Source organism: Oncorhynchus gorbuscha, linkage group LG15 (genome assembly GCF_021184085.1).
Source record: "Oncorhynchus gorbuscha isolate QuinsamMale2020 ecotype Even-year linkage group LG15, OgorEven_v1.0, whole genome shotgun sequence".
Taxonomy (NCBI): Eukaryota; Metazoa; Chordata; class Actinopteri; order Salmoniformes; family Salmonidae; genus Oncorhynchus; species Oncorhynchus gorbuscha.
The window spans coordinates 12,685,637-12,711,416 of NC_060187.1; the positions used below are offsets into that span (position 1 = coordinate 12,685,637).

The 25,780-nt window shown below is 43.3% G+C and overlaps 1 protein-coding gene across 12 annotated transcripts in view; it reads left to right on the plus strand.

The window, feature by feature from the left end:
- mast2 (microtubule associated serine/threonine kinase 2) overlaps positions 1 to 25,780 on the plus strand; it is a 303,372-nt gene that overhangs the window by 237,656 nt on the left and 39,936 nt on the right. For 8 of the 12 annotated variants that reach the window (XM_046300154.1, XM_046300155.1, XM_046300156.1 and 5 more), the window contains 4 exons: positions 13,617 to 13,692; positions 14,365 to 14,385; positions 16,446 to 16,524; positions 18,462 to 18,613. In XM_046300154.1, the coding sequence (XP_046156110.1) occupies positions 13,617 to 13,692; positions 14,365 to 14,385; positions 16,446 to 16,524; positions 18,462 to 18,613 (328 nt within the window). The remainder of the gene's footprint in view (positions 1 to 13,616; positions 13,693 to 14,364; positions 14,386 to 16,445; positions 16,525 to 18,461; positions 18,614 to 25,780) is intronic. The other 4 variants (XM_046300158.1, XM_046300166.1, XM_046300157.1 and 1 more) reach the window with 3 other exon arrangements.

Genomic DNA, 25,780 nt, shown 5'->3' on the forward strand with positions numbered 1-25,780 from the left:
TGCCATAGCCAAACAGAGCTACAGTAAACCAACATGTAAATAGCAATATGCCACATGGGCGTTAGTGAAATAGCCTGCCATCATTCACTTTGAACTGGACTGTGTGTTTATAGACAGTAGCAACAGCGCATCTTTAGATCATTAGAACACATATTTACCGAAAGCCACAAAATATACCTGAATGGATTTCTGCAAATATATAAAGTGCATTCAGAAAGTATTCAGACCTCTTGACTTTTTACACATTTTGTTACGTTACGGCCAGGGCGTGCTTCACCGTAGGGATGGTGCCAGGTCTCCTCCAGACGTGATGCTTGGCATTCAGGCCAAAGAGTTCAATCAAGCCAGAGAATCTTGTTTCTCATGGTTTGAGTCATTCAGGTGCCTTTTGGCAAACTCCAAGCGGGCTGTCATGTGCCTTTTACTGAGGAGTGGCTTCCGTCTTGCCACTCTACCATAAAGGTCTGATTGGTGGAGTGCTGCAGAGATGGTTGTCCTTCTGGAAGGTTCTCCCATCTCCACAGAGGAACTCTGGAGCTCTGTCAGAGTGACCATCGGATTCTTGGTCACCTCCCTGACCAAGGCCCTTCTCCCCCGATTGCTCAGTTTGGCCGGGCAGCTAGCTCTAGGAAGAGACTTCTTGGTTCCAAACTTCTTCCATTTAAGAATGATGGAGGTCACTGTGTTCTTGGGGACCTTCAATACTGCAGAAATGTTTTGGTACCCTTCCCCAGATCTGTGCCTCAACACAATCCTGTCTCGGAGACAATTCCTTCGACCCCATGGCTTTGTTTTTGCTCTGACATGCACTGTCAACTGTGGGACCTAATATAGACAGGTGTGTGCCTTTCCAAGTATTTTTCAATCAATTGAATTTACCACAGGTGGACTCCAATCAAGTTGTAGAAACATCTCAAGGATGACCAAAGGAAACAGGATGCACCTGAGCTCACTTTCAAGTCTCATAGCAAAGGTCTGAATACTTACGTAAATAAGGTTTAATTTTTATATTCTAAAAACCTGTTTTAGCTTTGTCATTATCACTGTGTAGATGAAGGATTTCTATATTTTTTTCTTCATTTTATAATAAGGCTGTAAGTTAACAGAATGTGGGAAAAGTCAAGAGGTATGAATACTCCCATAGGACGGCGCACAATTGGCCCAGCGTCTTTCCGGTTAAGGGGAGAGTTTGGGCTTTACTTGGCTCATCGTGCTCTTGCGACTCCTTGTGGCCGGCCGGGTGCCTGCAGGCTGACCCCGGTCGCCAGTTGAATGGTGTTCCCTCCAACACATTGGTGCGGCTGGCTTCCGGGTTAACCTCTCTAGGGCCCACCTGGCCAACATCCGGTGAAATTGCAGTGTGCCAAATTCAAAAACAGAAATACTTATAATAAATATTCAAGTATATATATATATATGCCATTTAGCAGACGCTTTTATCCAAAGCGACTTACAGTCATGTGTGCATACATTCTACGTATGGGTGGTCCCGGGGATCGAACCAAGTAACATACAAGTGTTATACATCGGCTTAAAGATGAACTTCTTGTTAATCCAACCTTTGTGTCAGATTTCAAAAAGGCTTTACGGCAAAAGCATACCATGCGATTATCTGAGGACAGCACCCAGCACCCATCACTTACCTTTGATGATCTTCATATGGTTGCACTCACAAGACTCCCAGTTACCCAATAAATGTTTGTTTTGTTCGATAAAGTCCCTTTTTATATCCAAAAAAAAAAAATTTTGTTGGTGCGTTTTGTTCAGTAATCCAATGGATCCAAGGCGGTCACAACAGGCAGATGAAAAATCCCAAAAGTATCAGTTAAATTCGTAGAAACATGTCAAACGATGTTTATAATCAATCCTCTGGTTCTTTTTAGTCATAATAATCAATAATAGCTTTGTCAATATAAAAGAAAAACAAGAAAGGCGCGCTCTCTGTCACACGCAGTTAACAGCCCTGAGACACTGCAGGGTCCACTCATTCAGAGTGGTCTTAGTCTCTCATTATTCAGAATACAAGCCTGAAACAATTTCTAAAGACTGTTGACATCTAGTGGAAGCCATAGGAAGTGCAATCTGAGTCCTAAGTCAAAGGCAATCAATGGAAAACTACAAACGTTTAAAAAATCCCACTTCCTGGATGGATTTTTCTCAGGTTTTCACCTGCCATATCAGTTATGTTATACTCACATTATTTTAACAGTTTTGAAAACGCTAGAGTATTTTCTATCCAAATCTACCAATTATATGTATATTCTAGCTTCTGGGCCTGAGTAACAGGCAGTTTACTTTGGGCACGCTTTTCATCCAGAGGTGAAAATAGTGCCCCCTACCGTAGTGAAGTTAAGCGGGCTGGTGTTAAGGAGCGCGGTTTGGCGTGTCATGTTTCGGAGGAGGCATGACTCCGCCTTTGGCTCTCCCGAGTCGGTTGGGGAGTTGCAGTGAACAGACCAGCTCGAATTTGGGGAGAAAAGGGGGGTAAAATAGAAAAGAGAAGAAAAAAAATAACATAACAAATTCACGGGCCAGGCATACTTTATTTTGTACTTTTTTGTATTTAAAAAAAATGCCCCTTTATAATGTACACTTACGTACATAGGATTTTAACATATTAAAACAAAATAGTAAAATAATATTTGTAAAGAATGTAATAACGCCACATAACAAAAATGTTGCTATCTTTGTTTTACACTGCATGGATCACCAGTGCGGTTGAATGCAATGTATGGTCCACTCAACATGTTGCTGTAATAGGCCTGCCTACATCTCTTTTACATGGTGGTTTGTTGCAGGTTTTGGTTATTAATTGACATGCTTTAAAACCTGAAGCCAGACTGCAACATTTTAGTAGCCTAGCTAGGACTGTGGCATGTTTCTGTACACTTTCCCTCCTCTGCACGATGTAAACAAGACACACAAAAGTAGCGCAATTGAAGTTGAATTCACCGATGCGAGCGCATCAGGCTTGTAATTTCATGAAGTACAGGAGATAACTCAACTTTTGACTCATTATACTCGCTTGTGTGTCCTATTCAATCCGCGGGCCTTGTTTGACACACGTGCGCTAGCCAATTAGCCACGTTATCACTGACTTGTGATCATTGCCCTTGCTAGTTTTATTGTATTGACATTGCCAGCCTTAGTTTTAGTTTTTGTTCAAACTATTGAGTCATTGAAACTGAAACAGTGCATCCTGAATGGAGGCAGCAAACCATGTACCAGGTCAGCTGTGATTTACAACCTGATAGCGTTATGTTTTGGACTATTGGAAGAAGAAATGTATTTCTTTGCAAGAAATGTATCGTGCATTTAACTGCATCCACGTATTCTGCCAGCAATGCCTTATTGTACGTGATAGAACCTATTTTTAAAACCTCTTATAAAGTTGGTTTTGAAGCATAAACTCGGAATTTGATATTTTTGACTGATATTATAATTTTCTATTTGTTTCATATCTGCAAATTAGTAAAAATGCAGTCAGTTCCACGTTATGCTCAAAATAGCATTTGAACAAATTGAGAACATGAAAAAAGTACTAGTTTTCCTGCCTTGTCAGGCCATTTGGGTGTATTGTTGGAGCATTGGGGTCCCAATAATGTAGGAAAACAGTACACTCACTCACTCACACACACAATGGATCTGACAAACCCTCATCAAATGTGTAGTCTTTCTCTAGTCTTTTCTAAGCTTAAATTAATATCTTCCAAGCCCATCCACTGCAGTTCATCACAGCATGCCGTTTCTATCAGGGGGGCTTTGCAGCAGAAAACTCCACGTGGTTTTCCAGAAAATATAGTATCACATATGACCCAATTAGAACTGAGAATATACACAGAGCTCTGCACAGTCAGGGACTGGAGGCTCTGCTGTTCTGTGACCTTAGTGTCTGTCTGTCTGTCTGTCTGTCTGTCTGTCTGTCTGTCTGTCTGTCTGTCTGTCTGTCTGTCTGTGTGTCTGTGTGTCTGTGTGTCTGTGTGTCTGTGTGTCTGTGTGTCTGTGTGTCTGTGTGTCTGTGTGTCTGTGTGCAGAGAGCCAGAACCACTGCATTTGGAGACAACAGTTCATGGCAAAGTGCCAACACAGCATGGATCCACTCAAGCAAGCAACATATACAGAGTACTCGCACCCATAATCCATACAGAGTACTCGCACTGTACAGAGTACTCGCACTGTACAGAGTACTCGCACTGTACAGAGTACTCGCACTGTACAGAGTACTCGCACCGTACAGAGTACTCGCACCCATAATCCATACAGAGTACTCGCACCTTACAGAGTACTCGCACCGTACAGAGTACTCGCACCATACAGAGTACTCGCACCATACAGAGTACTCGCACCGTACAGAGTACTCGCACCGTACAGAGTACTCGCACCGTACAGAGTACTCGCACCGTACAGAGTACTCACACCGTACAGAGTACTCGCACCCATAATCCATACAGAGTACTCACACCGTACAGAGTACTCGCACAGTACAGAGTACTCGCACCCATAATCCGTACAGAGTACTCACACCATACAGAGTACTTGCACCCGTAATCCATACAGAGTACTCACACCGTACAGAGTACTTGCACCCGTAATCCATACAGAGTACTCACACCGTACAGAGTACTCGCACACATACAGTACATAGTGTTCACTGGTTGTGTAGTCCGAGTCAGTGTTATCTAGCTGTGTGCGTGCGTTTGTGCGTTTTTTTTGTGTCTCCAGCCCTGATGCAGCAGCCTAATGTAATCTGACAGGTTTAGGTGAATGCTCTGACAGCTTGCAAAGCTACACACACCCATGCACACGTGCACACACACACCCCTCTTCGAAAGACAGAAATCATGAGAGGTAGAGATAGAGGAGAGAACATGGTGGGATATGATGAAAGGAGAGAGAGCGAGACAGACAGGAAATCACAACACTGTGTCAACATGGGGGCTACGACCTTGCTTTCTTATTGGTGGATCAAGTTGAGCTAGCTGACATTTACTGAGATGAAATCACAACCATCTAATTTCCTCAAAAGGAAATAATGAAACTGAATAGCCTGTCAATCACACACACATTCAGGCTGGAAGTGTGGTCTCTTGGCTCAAAAGGCTCTCTGATCACAGCACTCTGAGACGAGATGTTCTTGTGTAACGATGCTGCTCTTACCCACGCGCGCATACACACACATAAAAGGGATGCTGTGTCCCAGGAAACCAGATAATGCTTTGTAAAAGCCTGTCACCATAGTGGCTCCAGACTCTAATCGCATTCACTACTTATCTCACCCTGGGTAGGGCTCATATGAACTGAGTTCTGAAGAGAGAGAGAGAGGGAAGTGGGAGAGAGAGGGGAGAGAGAGAGAGGGAGGGAGGGGGGAGAGAGTGAGAGGTTGAGAGTAACAGAGAGGACATATAGGGACAGATACACTGAGGAGGGAGGGGGGAAGAGGGAAGAACAGAGAGGACATATAGGGATAGAGAGGGCATATATATGAACAGAGAGGGCATATAGGGACATAGACACTGAGGAGAGAGGGGGGAAGAACAGAGAGGACATATAGGGATAGAGAGGGCATATATATGAACAGAGAGGACAGAGAGGGCATATAGGGACATAGACACTGAGGAGAGAGGGGGGAAGAACATAGAGGACATATAGGGATAGAGAGGGCATATATATGAACAGAGAGGACAGAGAGGGCATATAGGGACATAGACACTGAGGAGAGAGGGGGGAAGAACAGAGAGGACATATAGGGATAGAGAGGGCATATATATGAACAGAGAGGACAGAGAGGGCATATAGGGACATAGACACTGAGGAGAGAGGGGGGAAGAACAGAGAGGACATATAGGGATAGAGAGGGCATATATATGAACAGAGAGGACAGAGAGGGCATATAGGGACATAGACACTGAGGAGAGAGGGGGGAAGAACATAGAGGACATATAGGGATAGAGAGGGCATATATATGAACAGAGAGGGCATATAGGGATAGAGAGGGCATATATATGAACAGAGAGGGCATATAGGGATAGAGAGGGCATATATATGAACAGAGAGGGCATATAGGGACATAGACACTGAAGAGGAGAGGAAGAGAGTAGAGAGAAACGCCAGCACACAGGAACAATAGGGAGTGACGCCAATGGAGTGTAAGAATGCAGAAAAGAGAGTAACAGAGAGAACATATATGGTCAGCGAGACACTGAGACAAACGAGGAGAGAGCAGATTTGAGGAAGAGAGAGGCGGACTGCTCTCAGCGTCTCTTCCTACTGATGGTTTTGTGGCTGCTGGGAACTGTCAGGTCGTGAGCAGCATCCATAATCAACACAGTGGTATTTCCCTCCCTCTCCATCTCTCTCTTTCTCTCTATGCCCTTCAGTTGACTGTTTCTGCCCAGAAAGATGCTGTGGCTATCGTTACCGTGGCAACAGACCTTGTACCAGTCTCAGTCTCTGCCCCATCTGGCTTGCCCCTCTGTCATACCAGCTGTGTGCCAACCTTGAGGAACATTAACAGCTAACTAACTACAACACAATTGAGATAATGATCAACGAGAGTCCCCCAATTCCCCCAAAACCAGTTATACCTTCCCAATACAAGTCTAAGGTTTTACATATGTGATACATTTGTAATATACTGAAATGAGTGAATTGCTGCCAAAGGCCATCTTGAATAGCTGAAGGCTCCATAAAAGGGCGATAGCTTTGAGAGAGCAGTAGTGCTGTTTTGTGCTGCTCCTGAGACGTATACAGATTGGGGATGCAACGATACACGGTATGTTATCCAACCGTTCGGTACGCCCCCTACAGTTCAATACTCACACGTGAACTGAGGAATTACCATATGCCTGTCATTTTCCTAGAATTTCCAAAACCTGCTTATTGCGCTGAAGAGTACACACACGTTGTACATTCAGATCCACAGAACCAGACGTGCAGCTTGTGGCCATTAAGGGGCTCCTGAGGGCTGACAGACTTTACTCCACAGCAATGTCTCAACCCCTTCCCCCTTAAACAACCAATGGATGATTTGGAAGGATATCTCAGTAGGAAACCTCCCTAAAGGGGCCCCATGAAGAGAGGGGAAACTAAATCCGCTGTGTGGGAACATTTTGGATTCAGCATTCAATATGATGACGAGGTTAAGAAGACCGTGAACATACAAAGTACAGTCTGCAAGCATTGCTTTGCCACTGTCGGCTACGCGAGTGGAAACACCTGTAACGTGTCATTTACGTGGTGGAGCTGGAGCATTAGGAGTCCACTCGTTAATGAAAACACAACAATCTCTCGCTGCTGCCTTCCAACAACAATTTGTGACAAATTCAGAAAAACCTAAAGAAATAACGGAAGCAGTGGGAGTGTCATAGGCAAAGATTTGCAGCCCTATTCGGTGGTTACTGACACGGATTTCGTTACCCTCCCGCACACATTTCAACAGCAAAGAAACTCCCAAACTCTATGAAACATAACAGAGAGAAATTGAAAAGGAATTGACACAGACACCCTATCTAGCTCTCTGTGAAGGTTCACTATGTACTGGAAGCTAGCTCTCTGTGAAGGTTCACTATGTACTGGAAGCTAGCTCTCTGTGAAGGTTCACTATGTACTGGAAGCTAGCTCTCTGTGAAGGTTCACTATGTACTGGAAGCTAGCTCTCTGTGAAGGTTCACTATGTACTGGAAGCTAGCTCTCTGTGAAGGTTCACTATGTACTGGAAGCTAGCTCTCTGTGAAGGTTCATTATGTACTGGAAGCTAGCTCTCTGAAGAGTCAACCAGTCAGCCAGTTAGTCAACCAGTCAGCCAGTTAGTCAACCAGTCAGTTAGTCAGCCAGTCAGTTAGTCAACCAGTCAGCCAGTCAGTGATTCAACCAGTCAACCAGTCAGTTAGTCAACCAGTCAGCCAGTTAGTCAGCCAGCCAGTTAGTCAGCCAGCCAGTTAGTCAGGCAGTCAGTTAGTCAGCCAGCCAGTTAGTAACAGCCAGTTAGTCAGTCAGGCAGTCAGTTAGTCAGCCAGCCAGTTAGTCAACCAGTTAGTCAGTCAGGCAGTCAGTTAGTCAGCCAGTCAGTTAGTCAGCCAGCCAGTTAGTCAACCAGTTAGCCAGTTAGTCAGTCAGGCAGTCAGTTAGTCAGCCAGCCAGTTAGTCAACCAGTTAGCCAGTTAGCCAGTCAGTTAGTCAGCCAGTCAGTTAGTCAGCCAGTCAGTTAGTCAGCCAGCCAGTTAGTCAACCAGTTAGCCAGTCAGTTAGTCAGCCAGCCAGTCAGTTAGTCAGCCAGCCAGTCGGTTAGTCAGTCAGTTAGTCAGCCAGCCAGTTAGTCAGCCAGCCAGTCAGTCAGTCAGGTAGCCAGCCAGCCAGCCAGTCGGTTAGTCAGCCAGTTAGTCAGCCAGCCAGTCAGTCAGGTAGCTAGCCAGCCAGTCGGTTAGTCAGTCAGTTTAAGTCCCAGTCATTAGTCAGCCAGCCAGTTAGTCAGCCAGTCAGTCAGGTAGCTAGCCAGCCAGTCGGTTAGTCAGTCAACCAGTCAGTTAGTCAGCCAGTCGGTTAGTCAGCCAGTTAGTCAGCCAGCCAGTCAGGTAGCTAGCCAGCCAGTCGGTTAGTCAGCCAGTCAGTCAGCCAGTCAATACAGCTGAGAAAAAGCCAGTCAGTCAGGTAGAAGTTCCTGTCTGAAAGTCAGCCAGTCGGTTTCAGCCAGTTAAATCAGCCAGTCAGTTAGTCAGCCAGTCAGTTAGTCAGCCAGTCAGTCAGCCAGCCAGCCAGTCGGTTAGTCAGCCAGCCAGTTAGCCAGCCAGTCAGTCAGGTAGCTAGCCAGCCAGTCGGTTAGTCAGTCAGCCAGCCAGTTAGTCAGCCAGCCAGTCAGTCAGGTAGCTAGCCAGCCAGCCAGTTAGTCAGCCAGCCAGTCAGTCAGGTAGCTAGCCAGCCAGTCGGTTAGTCAGTCTTAACCCCATATGACTTCCCAAAGCTCTTCAGCTAATAAATAGAACAAAATTAACTCTAATCATGTTTCTGCTTTAGGCCTTTCTTTTCCTAACGACTTAATGCTAATGAAATGGAGGGTTTTTAATAACACATCTTCAATACAGCTGAGAAAAAAGGTTGAAGTTCCTGTCTGAAAAGGAATTTCATTAAATACAGACTCTCAATGTCGCTCTCTTTCTCCCTCCCTCCCTATCACTCTCTCCCTCTTGTGCTCTCTCTTGCTTTCCCTCAAAAAGTTAATTTGTCTCCATCCATCCCCATTACCAGTAAAACATCATCCCACCTCTTTCTGTCTCCACTCTACTCTCTGTTTTATCTTTCTTTTCATCTCTCAACTTTCTCATACATGTCAATTTCAATTTAAGGGCTTTATTGGCATGGGAAACATATGTTTACATTGCCAAAGCAAGTGACATAGATAATAAATATGAACAAAATGAACTGTAATCATTAGTGATGCACCGATATGACATTTTTGGGAGATACCGATAGCAAATATTTTCCTTGCCAAAAAACCCGATACCCGATATTTACTATTTTAGCGGCCTTTTAAGCATTCTAGTACAGTAGTAGATAACACAGACACATGGACACAAAGATCGAAGGCACTGCATCTCAGTCCAAGAGGTGTCACAACAGTCCCTGGTTCAAATCCAGGCTGTATCACATCTGGCTGTGATTGTGAGTCCCATAGGATGGCTCACAATTGGCCCAGCGTCGTCCGGGTTTGGCCGGTGTAGGCCGTCATTGAATTTGTTCTTAACTGAAATGCAGGTTACACACACTGACAAAAAAGTTATTTTGTTGGCATTTACGTATGTCCCCATTACCAGTAAAACGTCATCAAAACCTATTTCTTTCACTTACTTGCTGTTTGGTTAATTTGTTCAGTCGTTTCATTCTCAACCAGGATTTCATCATACATGTCAAGCAGTGAAGTTTCAGCTCTGTCTGTCCGTGGCCTCTCTTCCTCGTTACGACCGCATGAAAGTAGCGTTCCTTCTTGTCCAGCTGTGTATGTAACATTTCACATAAACCCTGTTTCTGGTCTGCATTGAAGTAGCGGTCCTTGTACGTAGCATCGAGCATGAAAGTAGTGGTCCTTGTACGTAGCATCGAGCATGAAAGTAGTGGTCCTTGTACGTAGCATCGAGCATGAAAGTAGTGGTCCTTGTACATAGCATCGAGCATGAAAGTAGTGGTCCTTGTACATCGCATCGAGCATGAAAGTAGCGGTCCTTGTACATAGCATCGAGCATGAAAGTAGCGGTCCTTGTACATAGCATCGAGCATGAAAGTAGCGGTCCTTGTACATAGCATCGAGCATGAAAGTAGCAGTCCTTGTACATAGCATCGAGCATGAAAGTAGTGGTCCTTGTACATAGCATCGAGCATGAAAGTAGCGGTCCTTATACATAGCATCGAGCATGAAAGTAGTGGTCCTTGTACATCGCATCGAGCATGAAAGTAGTGGTCCTTGTACATAGCATCGAGCATGAAAGTAGTGGTCCTTGTACATAGCATCGAGCATGAAAGTAGCGGTCCTTGAACATAGCATCGAGCATGAAAGTAGTGGTCCTTGTACATAGCATCGAGCATGAAAGTAGTGGTCCTTGTACATAGCATCGAGCATGAAAGTAGTGGTCCTTGTACATCGCATCGAGCATGAAAGTAGTGGTCCTTGTACATAGCATCGAGCATGAAAGTAGCGGTCCTTGTACATAGCATCGAGTATTATTATTATATATTTATCTGTCTCCCTATCTCTCTATATATATTTATCTGTCTCCCTATCTCTCTATATATATTTATCTGTCTCCCTATCTCTCTCTATATATTTATCTGTCTCCCTATCTCTCTATATATATTTATCTGTCTCCCTATCTCTCTATATATATTTATCTGTCTCCCTATCTCTCTATATATATTTATCTGTCTCCCTATCTCTCTCTATATATTTATCTGTCTCCCTATCTCTCTCTATATATTTATCTGGCTCCCTACCTCTCTCTATATATATATTTATCTGTCTCCCTATCTCTCAAAATATATTTATCTGTCTCCTATCTCTCTATATATTTATCTGTCTCCCTATCTCTATATATTTATCTGTCTCCCTATCTCTCTCTATATATTTATCTGGCTCCCTATCTCTCTCTATATATATATTTATCTGGCTCCCTATCGCTCTCTATATATTTATCTGTCTCCCTATCTCTCTATATATATTTATGTCTCCCTGTCTCTCTATATATATTTATCTGTCTTCTTTCTCTGCCTCTTGTTCTATGGTCAGTCTAGTATTTACTGAGTGGACAGTGCGTAGCAGACATCTGATTGGACAAGACAGTGTTCTTTGAGTTTTGATTGGCTGAGAGGGGACAGGTAATATAATGTAATATATGCCATTTAGCAGACGCTTTTATCCAAAGCGACTTACAGTCATGTGTGCATACATTCTACGCATGGGTGGTCCTGGGGATCGAACCCACTACCCTGGCGTTACAAGCGCCATGCTCTACCAACTGAGCTACAGAAGGACCACGAGTGCAGAAGGACCTGAGTGCAGTCACCAGGGTGGGAACTCCACAGAGATAGAGGTGTAGAAGTGAGGTACAGTAATGGCGGTACAGGTGCAGTGCTTAACCATCTGAATGGGACGCACCGTGAGACCCAAACTGTTGCCAGCAGCAGTGCACCTGCATTGGAAATTCACATGTATTTTGTATTTTTGTACTTTTGTATTTTTTTTTTTTGCAATTTAAACGTTAAGAACAATGTCCAATTTGTCATCCCATTTCTGAGTGTGTCTGAGTGTGTGTTTGGATATATGTCTATGTTTCTAATAGACTGTATATGTCTCTGTCTGACTGTGTGTTTCTATGTCTCTGTGCTTGTTTATGTGGGTGGTGAAATAGGACACTGTCACTGAGGGAGCTAGCTGTTTGTCTGCATGCATCTCTTCTTTAATGAGCAGCAACCCAATAGATAGGACTTCAGGGGTGTAGAATGAGGAGAGTGTTTCTCCCATGAGGAAAACACAGAGGAGGTTTTTACTGTCATCTCAGAGAATTCTCATGTTACACACCATGGGCTCTCCAGTGGAAATTACATACTGTATATGCCTCTGAATCACTTTCAGCATTCGCAGACAGTATGGGGTTGTTCCCCTGCAGTAGACTACAGTGTCTCTCCACCATACTGTAGAGCGAGGTGGATCCCCTGTCTGTGTGTATCACTGTATGTGTCTGAGGACACGGCTCCATTTGAATAATGGTTCATCTTCTCAGTGAGGTGTGTGTGTATCTGTCTATCTATCCAGCCCCCTGCCTGAATCTACGGTACTGTTTGTACCTATGCAGCTCATTCTCCCATGTCTCCTAATAGCCCCTCTGAGGCCCCCAAGCCCATTTAAACACAGCTTTCACTGACAGGCCCAGGGCCCAGCCTCAACGCACTGCTACTCAATGTTATGCACTACCAGTTACATGACAGATACACACACACACTCAAACACACACACACACAAAGAGTCAAGCGTTTCCTACTCAGATAGACAAGGAATAAATGTTTGTATTAATATTTAAAGGTTTTGTACTGCCTACGCTTTCTCAGAAAATACATAATTGATGCGGGAGCGAGGTGATCCATGTTGAGCAGGTTGTGACTCACACCCCAGGTTTCCTCTATGTTGAGCAGGTTGTGACTCACACCCCAGGTTTCCTCTATGTTGAGCAGGTTGTGATGCACAATGTAGGCTAACAGGCAGACAGAGGGTTCTATAAAGACCTGAACCCCAGAGCGTTTATTCAACCTCATCCCTGCTCTCTTTTTCTTTCTTTCATGTTCCTCCTCTCTCTATCTTCCTATTCTCTCTCCATCATGTTGTTTCTCTGTCCCTTCTGCAGTATTATTAAAGACAGTAATGACACGTCGTGTTCTGTGGCTACTGGAAGAGTAGCTTGTTTGTCTCCATCTCCTTCCTCTCTGTAATGGGCTTTAAATGCTCTTATTTCTCTCATTCATCTCATCTCTCTCTGATTCTACTGCTGCTGTTGTTGCTGTGAAGAAGCAGCCAGACGATTAGCAGCCCAGTCATTAAGCACCCTCGTCTCCGTCTCATCCGGGTCCTCCCCCTCACATCATCTCCTCGGGCCTGTCCCTGGCTAAATTAAAACACTGCATCAAGAGCTTTGTTATCTCTAAAAGACTCCTATTATCCTGTCGGGAAGTAGGAAGACGGAGGGGGAGGCGCGATGTATTTGCTATTTACCGTTGGGTGAAGGAGGTGGGGGATGTACGTACTATGCGATACACACACAGGGATGTCAGAACAATAGATTCCAGTCCCTTTACACATGCTAATAAAAGTTGAGTGTTTTGCTGTAACCTGTGTGATTGTGTTGTTGGGTTATGTCTGTTGTCCATGTGTCCTGCTAGGTTCTCCTTGACGTGGTTCTTAGCAGGAAATAAATATTATCTTGGGTAATCTATTGTGTAGGTTCACGACCTTGTTACACACATCAGTGATATGACTATGTAAGGGGACTTTATGGCCTTTACACCTAAATAACTAGATCTAGAGCTGAGCCTTTTGCTTCTTCTTGTATTTAATCATTGTCGTTCTATCTTACTTCTCCCAGGGAGCAGCCCCCTGGACAGCCCCAGAAACTTCTCACCCAGCACGGCAGCACACTTCTCCTTCGTTCCAGCTCGCAGGTGAGCCTGGGGGTCAAGGGGTTAACTCATTGGGATCACATGACTTAATGTGTCTGATCGTCTTATCTCTGTATATACAGTGGTTTGCTAGGCAGAAGGATTATTACCTCGTTCTGTCATTTGAGCCATAATGCTGATTGACAGTCACCTGCACCCCACAGAAGAGACAGTTTCCCCAAGCCCAGTTAAGCTCCTCCCATGGCTAATACTCACAGCAGCTCTGTGATAATTGACAGGCTGGCTAATCAAACCCAGATCATCTGAAGGGTTGAAGCCTAGTTTAATATCCTCTTATCATTCACAGGCTTTGAATAGGAGGTGTAATTACAGAACTAGATATAGCGAGCCTGAGAGGAGTTAAGCACAACTCCACATGAAAAGGATTCTAATAAGTAAGTTTCATCAGTTTTTCTAGACAAGAAGACCGATATGCCATGTGCTCGTAAAATGAAATAACCTTTCTTCTGTATGGGAGATAGATAACACTTCTGCTTCTGCTCTGAATCCGTAAATCAGGTAATACAGGGAGACAGGAAACTTAACCTGATGCAACAGTGCCACACAATGGTGAAGTGTGATAAATCAGGTTATCTGACATGAAATGGTTCTGCGTTGCTCATCACAAAACCAGTGGGTTTGTAGAGCTAACACACTATCCTCTCTCCCACACAGTCACGGGCACAGGGCTGACAGGTAACCTTTGACCTTTCACCATCACCTTATCCCATGTCCTCTGCCCAGCATGGACACACCAGGGCCCCACAGAAGTTCTAGTAGCAGTGATGTTCTAGGATCAATCCATATAATCGTATTCATTATGATCTAAAAGGCTAAACTGATCCTAGAGCAGCACTCCTCGGAGATGCTTTGTGGATACGGGCCCTGAAAAGGCTCCACGTCTTGTTGAGCAGAGCAGTCCTTTTGTGTTGCTGTTTTTACAGTAAACGTATCCGTGGATTTGTGATGCCCAAGAGTCCCTAAAGAAGTATGGTCATCCCAAGCCTGCATGAAACTACCCTATAACTAGGACTGTGATGCAAAACAGCTTCATTTCATCTCATATTCATCTCCATGTTGTGGTCTTGGCTGTGTTTGTGTGTGTGTTTGCTTGCATGTGTTTGCAGACTTTGTATAAATTGTATTCTCCACATAGCTCATCCAAATATACCTACTACTGAACATACTATTTTCTGCCCAAATGATATGCCGTCTCAACACACCACGTATTTATATTGTGGATTCTGACACATGTTCACTGTAATGTATCTACTGAGGGTTGTTATTTCCTGATTTCTTGCCTACACAAGACATTCTACTGTACTGTTGGAGCTAGTAACACAATACATTCTACTGTACTGTTGGAGCTAGTAACACAATACATTCTACTGTACTGTTGGAGCTAGTAACACAATACATTCTACTGTACTGTTGGAGCTAGTAACACAATACATTCTACTGTACTGTTGGAGCTAGTAACACAATACATTCTACTGTACTGTTGGAGCTAGTAACACAATACATTCTACTGTACTGTTGGAGCTAGTAACACAATACATTCTACTGTACTGTTGGAGCTAGTAACACAATACATTCTACTGTACTGTTGGAGCTAGTAACACAATACATTCTACTGTACTGTTGGAGCTAGTAACACAATACATTCTACTGTACTGTTGGAGCTAGTAACACAAGACATTCTACTGTACTGTTGGAGCTAGTAACACAATACATTCTACTGTACTGTTGGAGCTAGTAACACAATACATTCTACTGTACTGTTGGAGCTAGTAACACAATACATTATACTGTACTGTTGGAGCTAGTAACACAATACATTCTACTGTACTGTTGGAGCTAGTAACACAATACATTCTACTGTACTGTTGGAGCTAGTAACACAATACATTCTACTGTACTGTTGGAGTTAGTAACACAATACATTCTACTGTACTGTTGGAGCTAGTAACACAATACATTCTACTGTACTGTTGGAGCTAGTAACACAATACATTTTACTGTACTGTTGGATACAATACATTCTACTGTACTGTTGGAGCTAGTAACACAATACATTCTACTGTACTGTTGGAGCTAGTAACACAAGACATTCTACTGTACTGTTGGAGCTAGTAACACAATACATTCTACTGTACTGTTGGAGCTAGTAACACAAGACATTATACTGTACTGTTGGAGCTAGTAACACAATACATTATACTGTACTGTTGGAGCTAGTAACACAATACATTCTACTGTACTGTTGGAGCTAGTAACACAAGACATTCTACTGTACTGTTGGAGCTAGTAACACAATACATTCTACTGTACTGTTGGAGCTAGTAACACAAGACATTCTACTGTACTGCTGGAGCTAGTAACACAAGACATTCTACTGTACTGTTGGAGCTAGTAACACAATACATTATACTGTACTGTTGGAGCTAGTAACACAAGACATTCTACTGTACTGTTGGAGCTAGTAACACAAGACATTCTACTGTACTGTTGGAGCTAGTAACACGACATTCTACTGTACTGTTGGAGCTAGTAACACAAGCATTTCACTGCACCTGCTATAACGCTTGCAAATCTGTGTCCGTAACCAAGAACTTAGATTTGATTGTAATTTTCAGTGTGAGTTGTCCCGGACATCGAGCGGGGTACCATGGCTCCATCAAGCCTTTCATAGTAATCCCAGGAACTGACATTAACCCCTGCCATCCTCTCTGTGTTTCTCTCTCTTTCTTTCTTAGGACGGATGGCAGACGCTGGTCTCTTGCCTCACTTCCCTCCTCTGGATATGGCACTAACACACCCAGCTCCACCGTCTCAGTGAGTTTGTGTGTGTGTTTACATAATGTTTTTGTGTGTGTATCCCAGAATAATCTCACACCCCTCCTAGTACAGTACATCTCTTCCCTCTGGTGCAGCCCAGCCCAGTCTCACCGTTAGTCTCACCTTTAATCTGACCGTTAACCTGACCATTAGTCTCACTGTTAGTCTGACTGTTAGTCTCACCGTTCATCTCACCGTTAGTCTGACTGTTCGTCTCACCGTTAATCTGACCGTTAATCTGACTGTTAGTCTGACTGTTGGCCTCGCTGTTAGTCTGACTGTTAGTCTCACCGTTAGTCTGACTGTTAGTCTGACCGTTAGTCTGACAGTTAGTCTGACCGTTAGTCTCACCGTTAGTCTGACTGTTAGTCTGACCGTTAGTCTCACCGTTAGTCTGACCGTTAGTCTGACCGTTAGTCTGACCGTTAGTCTGACCGTTAGTCTCACCGTTAGTCTGACCGTTAGTCTGACCGTTAGTCTGACTGTTAGTCTGACCGTTACTCATATTGTTAGTCTGACTGATGTCTGGCACATACAGCCTCTTCCTCATGTTGATGAAAAGCCTGAAGGCTTCCTGCTTACTCACCAGCTCAGAATAGATGAAGTTGTTGTGCTCATATAACCTCATTATGGATTCAGGTTAAATTAGCTCTGAATATTTTTTATCTTACTCAAAGGAGCAACAATACCTCCGTAACCCCTAATGTACAGTCTAAATGTTTAACAGACAATCATCCCCATTTAAAATTCTCCAAAGTTTGTTCATTCACAACGGCCCAGTAGAGAGCAGAAGACACTACCTTAGCCAGGAGTTAACATTCACAGTAGCAGTTAGCCGCTGGGCTACTAGCTACCCGGCTCTTCTCCCCTTTTAATCCCCCCCTCCAGCAGTTAGCCGCTACTATCTACTCAGCTCTTCTGCTCCTGTAATCCCTCCCTTAGCAGTTAGCTACTACTAGTTACTTGGCTCTTCTGCTCCTGTAATCCTCCTTCCAGCATTTAGCCACTAGTAGCTACTTGACTCTCCTGCTCCTATAATCCCTCTCTCCAGCAGTTAGCCGCTACTAGCTGCTCGGCTCTTTTACTCCTGTAATCCCTCCCTTTAGTAGTTACCCGTTACTAGCTACTTGGCTCTTCTGCTCTTGAAATCCCCCCCTCCAGCAGTAAGCCCCTACTCTAGCTACTTGGCTCTATTGTTTTTGTAATCCCCCCCTCCAGCAGTTAGCCCCTACTCGCTACTTGGCTCTATTGTTTTTGTAATCCCTCCCTCCAGCAGTTAGCCCCTACTAGCTACTTGGCTCTATTGTTTTTGTAATCCCTCCCTCCAGCAGTAAACCCCTACTAGCTACTTGGCTCTATTGTTTTTGTAATCCCTCCCTCCAGCAGTAAGACCCTACTAGCTACTTGGCTCTATTGTTTTTGTAATCCCTCCCTCCAGCAGTAAGACCCTACTAGCTACTTGGCTCTATTGTTTTGTAATCCCTCCCTCCAGCAGTAAGACCATACTAGCTACTTGGCTCTATTGTTTTTGTAATCCCTCCCTCCAGCAGTTAGCCCCTACTAGCTACTTGGCTCTATTGTTTGTGTAATCCCTCCCTCCAGCAGTAAGACCCTACTAGCTACTTGGCTCTATTGTTTTTGTAATCCCTCCCTCCAGCAGTAAGACCCTACTAGCTACTTGGCTCTATTGTTTTTGTAATCCCTCCCTCCAGCAGTAAGACCCTACTAGCTACTTGGCTCTATTGTTTTTGTAATCCCTCCCTCCAGCAGTAAGCCCCTACTAGCTACTTGGCTCTATTGTTTTGTAATCCCTCCCTCCAGCAGTAAACCGTTACTTGGCTCTTCTGCTGCTGTAATCCCTCCTTTTAGCAGTTAGCCGCTACTAGTGCCCGGCTCTTCTTCCCTTGTAATCCCTCCCTCTCTGCTTCTCACAGTCATCCTGTTCATCCCAGGAGAAGCTGCACCAGCTGCCCTTCCAGCCCACGGCGGACGAGCTGCACTTCCTCACCAAGCACTTCAGCTCCGAGAGCATCACAGACGAGGATGAACGACACTCGCCCATGCGTCCCCGCTCACGCAGCCTCAGGTAGGACAGGACACCCAGAGACTCTTAGCGATCATGTACCCAGTATACGGCCCAGTGCCCACCCTATACCCCAAGCCTCCCTATCTGTACACGGCAGACCACAGACAGAACTCACCTGACTGGCTGGCTGTCTGACTGGGTGGTAGTAGGGCTGCCTGTGTAACTGCAGTAAACCGATAGGTATTAAACCTAAAGGCCTATATTTAACTGATAGTCAAAAAGGTCATTGACATGTGGCTTGTGAGTCATTGGAGCTCGGAACACAAGCATTTCGCTACACCCGCAATAACATCTGATAAATATATGTATGTGACCAATAAAATGTGATTTGATTCGACAGTGATCTCTTCACTGTGGTGTCTCTCACCTTTCTATCGACCCAGCCTACCTCAGGCTCCTCTGTCTCTACCCATCACTCCCATTCCCTCTATCTTTCTCTCTCTCTCTCTCTCTCTCTCTCTCTCTCTCTCTCTCTCTCTCTCTCTGTTCTACAATTCTCTTTGTCTGTCTCTCCACCTCTTTCTCTTTCTCACACTCCATTTATCTCCCTCCCTGTCTCCCTTTCCTGTCTCTTTCTGTTTGCGTCTGTCAGTGTTTGGTCATTGCCAGAGGTTATCTATCTCAGTCAGTGTGTCTGTCTGTCACAGACTCTGCCTTCTGTGAGATCTGAGAGGGGCCAGTTCTGGTGTCATCTCAGCTGATGCCACTCTGTCCTGACATGACCTGCTGCTGCCAGTCTAAACCTCTCCTCTCCTTCCATCCTTCTGTGTGGATGAAGAACTCACACTCTCCTTCTATCTCACTCTATCCTCATGAATGGAGAACAGAAAGTGTCTCTTTTGGTATTATATGAGAGAAACACTTCATGAGTTTTGATGTTAAGACTGCTATATGACGCAGAGAGAGGCCTGGCCCCTCAACTCCTACATTCTATAGTAGGCTGGGACAATACCAGTGTCTTGATCATCTTCAGTATCACTGCAAGGAAACAAAACACAGAACAAAACAAACATCATTATGTTGTCATCCAGAATCACATTTATTTATTTTCCAAACTAGATCACACAATATGTTACACACAGCAGGTTTTTAAAGGACCAAAGTATTTAGTCTGCTTCGTGTTTTCATTTTTTCCATGGAAAAAATATTTGGATACTGGTATAGTCACAGCCCTAGATAGGCTGTATCTCTCTCTGAATGTACTCAGTATTGGATACTGGTATAGTCACAGCCCTAGATAGGCTGTATCTCTCTCTGAATGTACTCAGTATTGGATACTGGTATAGTCACAGCCCTAGATAGGCTGTATCTCTCTCTGAATGTACTCAGTATTGGATACTGGTATAGTCACAGCCCTAGATAGGCTGTATCTCTCTCTGAATGTACTCAGTATTGGATACTGGTATAGTCACAGCCCTAGATAGGCTGTATCTCTCTCTGAATGTACTCAGTATTGATACCGGTATAGTCACAGCCCTAGATAGGCTGTATCTCTCTCTGAATGTACTCAGTATTGGATACTGGTATAGTCACAGCCCTAGATAGGCTGTATCTCTCTCTGAATGTACTCAGTATTGGATACTGGTATAGTCACAGCCCTAGATAGGCTGTATCTCTCTCTGAATGTACTCAGTATTGGATACTGGTATAGTCACAGCCCTAGATAGGCTGTATCTCTCTGAATGTACTCAGTATTGGATACTGGTATAGTCACAGCCCTAGATAGGCTGTATCTCTCTCTGAATGTACTCAGTATTGGATACTGGTATAGTCACAGCCGTAGATAGGCTGTATCTCTCTCTGAATGTACTCAGTATTGGATACTGGTATAGTCACAGCCCTAGATAGGCTGTATCTCTCTCTGAATGTACTCAGTATTGGATACTGGTATAGTCACAGACCTAGATAGGCTGTATCTCTCTCTGAATGTACTCAGTATTGGATACTGGTATAGTCACAGACCTAGATAGGCTGTATCTCTCTCTGAATGTACTCAGTATTGGCCTGCCTCAGTGTTTTCCCCAAGCACGTGGAGTAGCCAGACAGGCTCACCTGGGCTGGGGGGATAGTACAACAGCAGCTGTTGTACAATATCATATACAACTGCTGACATCCACAGGCTTCAAGCTTCCTTTTAAGAGGCATTTTCTCAGCTTTCTGCAATACAGATGTGATAGAAGAATGACGCCAGTGTTTAACATGGGCTTTGCTACGCAGAAAGCAGCAGTTGATTACTCCATTGTCAACACTTTGATTTAATCAGTAGACCTTCATCAATATCTTTGATATAGTTAGCATATACAGTACCAGTCAAAGGTTTGGACACCTACTCATTCAAGGGCTTTTCTTTATTTTTACTATTTTCTACCTCGTAGAATAATAGTGAAGACATCAAAACTATGAAATAACACATATGGAATCATATAGTAACCAAAAAAGTGTTAAACAAATCAAAATATATTTTATATTTGAGATTCTCTGCGGTCCAACTCATCCCAAACCATCTCAATTGGGTTGAGGTCGGGTGATTGTGGAGGCCAGGTCATCTGATGCAGCACTCCATCACTCTCCTTATTGGTCAAATAGCCCTTACACAGCCTGGTGTGTTGGGTCATTGTCCTGTTGAAAAACAAATGCTGGTTAAGTGTGCCTTGCATCCAAAATAAATCACTGACAGTGTCACCAGCAAAGCACCATCACACCTCCTCCTCCATGCTTCACAGTGGGAACCACACATGCAGAGATCATCCGTTCACCTACTCTGCGTCTCACAAAGACACAGCGGTTGGAACCAAAAATCTCAAATTGGGACTTTCCACCGGTCTAATGTCCGTTGCTTTTGTTTTTTGGCCCAAGCAAGTCTCTTCTTCTCATTAGTGGTTTCTCTTCTTCTCATCATGGTTTCTTTGCAGCAATTTGACCATGAAGGCCTATTCACACAGTCTCCGCTGAACAGTTGATGTTGAGATGTGTCTGTTACTTAAACTCTGTGAAGCATTTATTTGGGCTGCAATTTCTGAGGCTGTTAAATCTAATGAACATATTATCTGCAGCAGAGGTCACTCTGGGTCTTCCTTCCCTGTGGCGGTCCTCATGAGAGCCAGTTTCATCATAGCATTTGATGGTATTTGCAACTGCACTTGAATACATTTTCTGGATTGACTGACCTTCGTGTCTTAAAGTAATGATGAACTGTTGTTTCTCTTTGCTTACTTGAGCTGTTCTTGACATAATATCGACTTGGTCTTTTACCAAATAGGGCTATCTTCTGTATACCACCCCTACCTTGTCACAATACAACTGATATGCTTAAACACATTAAGAAGGAAAGAAATTCCACAAATTATCTTTTAACAAGGCACACCTGTTAATTTAAATGCATTCCAGGTGACTACCTCATGACACTGGTTGAGAGAATGCCAAGAGGGTGCAAAGCTGTCATCAACACAAAGGGTGGCTGCTTTGAAGAATCTCAAATATAAAATATATTTTGATTTGTTTAACACTTTTTTTGGTTACTACATGATTCCATATGTGTTATTTCATAGTTTTGATGTCTTCACTATTATTCTACAATGTAAAAAATAAAGAAAAACCCTGGCGTCCAAACATTTGATTGGTACTGTATATCAATATCTTTGAAAATACCATATAGGTATCATTAGCTTTTAAAATTATTCAATCTGTTTTCTTTTATCCTATTTTGGACCAGTGAGGCAATCTCTCCACTAGCCTACCTATTGTTCCTGCTGTGAGGAGGATTCACCATCTTCATCGAATGTTTTCATAATTTATCTAACAGTTTGCAAATTAGGGAGCCAAATGAAAGCTCTCTTACCAATGCAATTCGGTAAGCTACTGATGAGTCACTCACTAACGTGTCTGGCAAGTCCTGATGGACTTCATATTGAAAATAGAAACCAGATCTTTTGTTTACTGGTCCCGATGCGATTCACTGGACTAGAGGTCGGCCGATTATGATTTTTCAACGCCGATACCGATTATTGGAGGACCCCAATAACAGCCGATACCAATTAATCGGCCGTTTTTTTAAATGTATTTGTAATAATGACAATTACAACAATATTGAATGAACACTTATTTTAACTTAATATAATACACCAATAAAATGAATTTAGCCTCAAATAAATAATGAAACGTGTTCAATTTGGTTTAAATAATGCAAAAACAAAGTGTTGGAGAAGAAAGTAAAAGTGCAATATGTGCCATGTAAGAAAGCTGGTGGTTCCTTTTAACATGAGTCTTCAATATTCCCAGGTAAGAAGTTTTAGGTTGTAGTTATTATAGGAATTATAGGACTATTTCTCTCTATACCATTTGTATTTCATATACCTTTGACTATTGGATGTTCTTATAGGCTCTTTAGTATTGCCAGTGTAACAGTATAGCATCCCTCTCCTCGCTGCTACCTGGGCTCGAACCAGGAACACATCGACAACAGCCACCCTCGAGGCATCGTTACCCATGCAGAGCAAGGGGAACAACTACTCCAAGTCTCAGAGTGAGTGACGTTTGAAACGCTATTAGCGAGCACCCCACTAACTAGCTAGCCATTTCACATTGGTTACACCAGCCTAATCTCAGGAGTTGATAGGCTTGAAGTCATAAACAGCGCAGTGCTTGAAGCATTGCGAAGAGCTGCTGGCAAAACGCACGAAAGTGCTGTTTGAATGAATGCTTACGAGCCTGCTACTGCCTACCATCGCTCAGTCAGACTGCTCTATCAAATCATAGACGTAATTATAACATAATAACACGCAGAAATATGAGCCTTAGGTCATTAATATAGTCGAATCCGGAAACTATCATTTCGAAAACAAAACGTTTATTCTTTCAGTGAAATACGGAACCGTTCCGTATTTTATCTAACGGATGGCATCCCTAAGTCTAAATATTGCTGTTACATTGCTCAACCTTCAAAGTTATGTCATAACTACGTAAAATTCTGGCAAATTAGTTCGCAATGAGCCAGGCGGCTCAAACTGTTTCATTTTCACCAGGTTAATATTACCTGCTAACCTTTCTTTTAGCTAAATATGCAGGTTTTAAAAAATATATACTTGTGTATTGATTTTAAGAAAGGCAGTAATTTTTATGGTTAGGTACACGTTGGAGCAACGACAGTCCTTTTTCGCGAATGCGCACCGCATCGATTATATGCAACGCAGGACACTCTAGATAAACTAGTAATATCATCAACCATGTGTTGTTAACTAGTGATTATGATTGATTGATTGTATTTTATAATATACGTTTAATGCTAGCTAGCAACTTTACCTTGGCTTCTTACTGCATTCGCGTAACAGCCAGGCTCCTCATGAGGCAGGTGGTTAGAGCGTTGGACTAATTAACCGTAAGGTTGCAAGATTGAATCCCTGAGCTGACAAGGTAAAAATCTGTCGTTCTGCCCCTGAAAAAGGCTGTCATTGAAAATAAGAACGTGTTCTTAACTAACTTGCCTCGTTAAATAAAGTTATAAAAAATATATATATATAAAATTACCAACAAAAAAAATCGGCAAAATCGGAGTCCAAAAATACAGATTTCCGATTGTTATGAAAACTTGAAATCGGCCATTCCGCTTAATCGGTCGACACTGGACATATAGCTACTTGTATGATTTATGAATGGGAAGGATACATGAGATCGACTTTATTCAGTCAGTTCAACACCTTTTATAAGTAAGCTCAGTGAATAGATTGACGGGCAGGTAAATGTTGAACTGGAATGTAAAAATGCACTGGCCCGACACATGGACCCTGGGCCATCGTTAATGTCAGACCCTGCATGTGAAAGAAAATCCAGGAATGTCCCAGAAAACAATTGGCGGAGTGGATTATATGGTATAATCCGTTCATTATATGGTATGTGCAAATTCATTCACATTATATTGGACCTGCAAATTCATGTTCTCTTTCTCCATGTAAAGAAATTAGACTCTAGCGGAAGAGGGCTCTGTATACTTTTTTTAATTATTTCTTTTTTTGTAGCGAATTGAAAAGTAGCCTAGTTAATTTAAGTGGAAAAAAGTACCTGGCTTGAAAATTAGTCTGTATCGGCTGTTTTGCCGACAGCCGGCAATAGTGGAAAACACTGCCTGCCTTTCAGGCCAGCTAGCAGAATTATATCTATGAATATTAGATGAGCTAGCAAGGTGTGAGAAAGAAGATCATTACCAGCCCTTTACAAATGGCTCTCTCTGCTGTATGACTGTACTATATAATCATCTGAAGAGAGATAGAGAGAGATGGGAAGAGAGGGGGTGAATGGTAGGGAAGAGATGGAGGCTTTAGAGGAGAGTGGGATGAAGGGGTGGGCTTGAATAAGGGTGATTGCTATGGTAAGCGAGAGAAAGGGTGCTGGAAAGAGAGTGGTAAAATGAGTGAAGCAGATGAGGTGAGGGAGAGCGAGTGAAAGAGAGAGAGCGCGTGAACCGGAGGGAGTGAGAAAGAAAATGATGAGTCCCAGACCAGCTAATTATGATTAGAGAAATAAAGAAGGAAGCAATCATATGCTAATTTCATGGCCTTATTATCTGCCATACTGAAAGTGATGACAGCTGTGGTTCTTCTCCTGTCCTTCCTCTCTCTGTCTCACCCCTCACTCATTCTTCAGGAGTTGTAGAAATGAGCTCAACATGTTCATCCATCGTAGGTTTGTCATATCCAGCTGTGGGTCCTGTTATAATGAACAGCACAGAGCCATATGGCCTCACAGGCAGACACACACACAGAGACAGACACACAGACCCTTCATTTTGGGTGTACCCCTATTGAATCTACAGTATTATCCATATTATTATAGTCTCATCCAACGGGGCTCTGAGGCATTTACGTTACCCCCTCCTCACACACAGACACACACACACCTTCCTGCCTCTCACACAGACAGCCACCCCCTCCTTTTCTCTGTCACGCTCAATTAGGTTCTTCATTTCCCCAGTTGCCCTCCTCACTGGTGTTATGCCAATCTTACCCCCTCTCTCTTTTCTCTCCCCCTCTTACTCTCTGATTCACTTAATTTATCATCTTACTCTCTGATTCACTTAATTTATCATCTTACTCTCTGATTCACTTCATTTATCATCTTACTCTCTGATTCACTTCATTTATCATCTTACTCTCTGATTCACTTCATTTATCATCT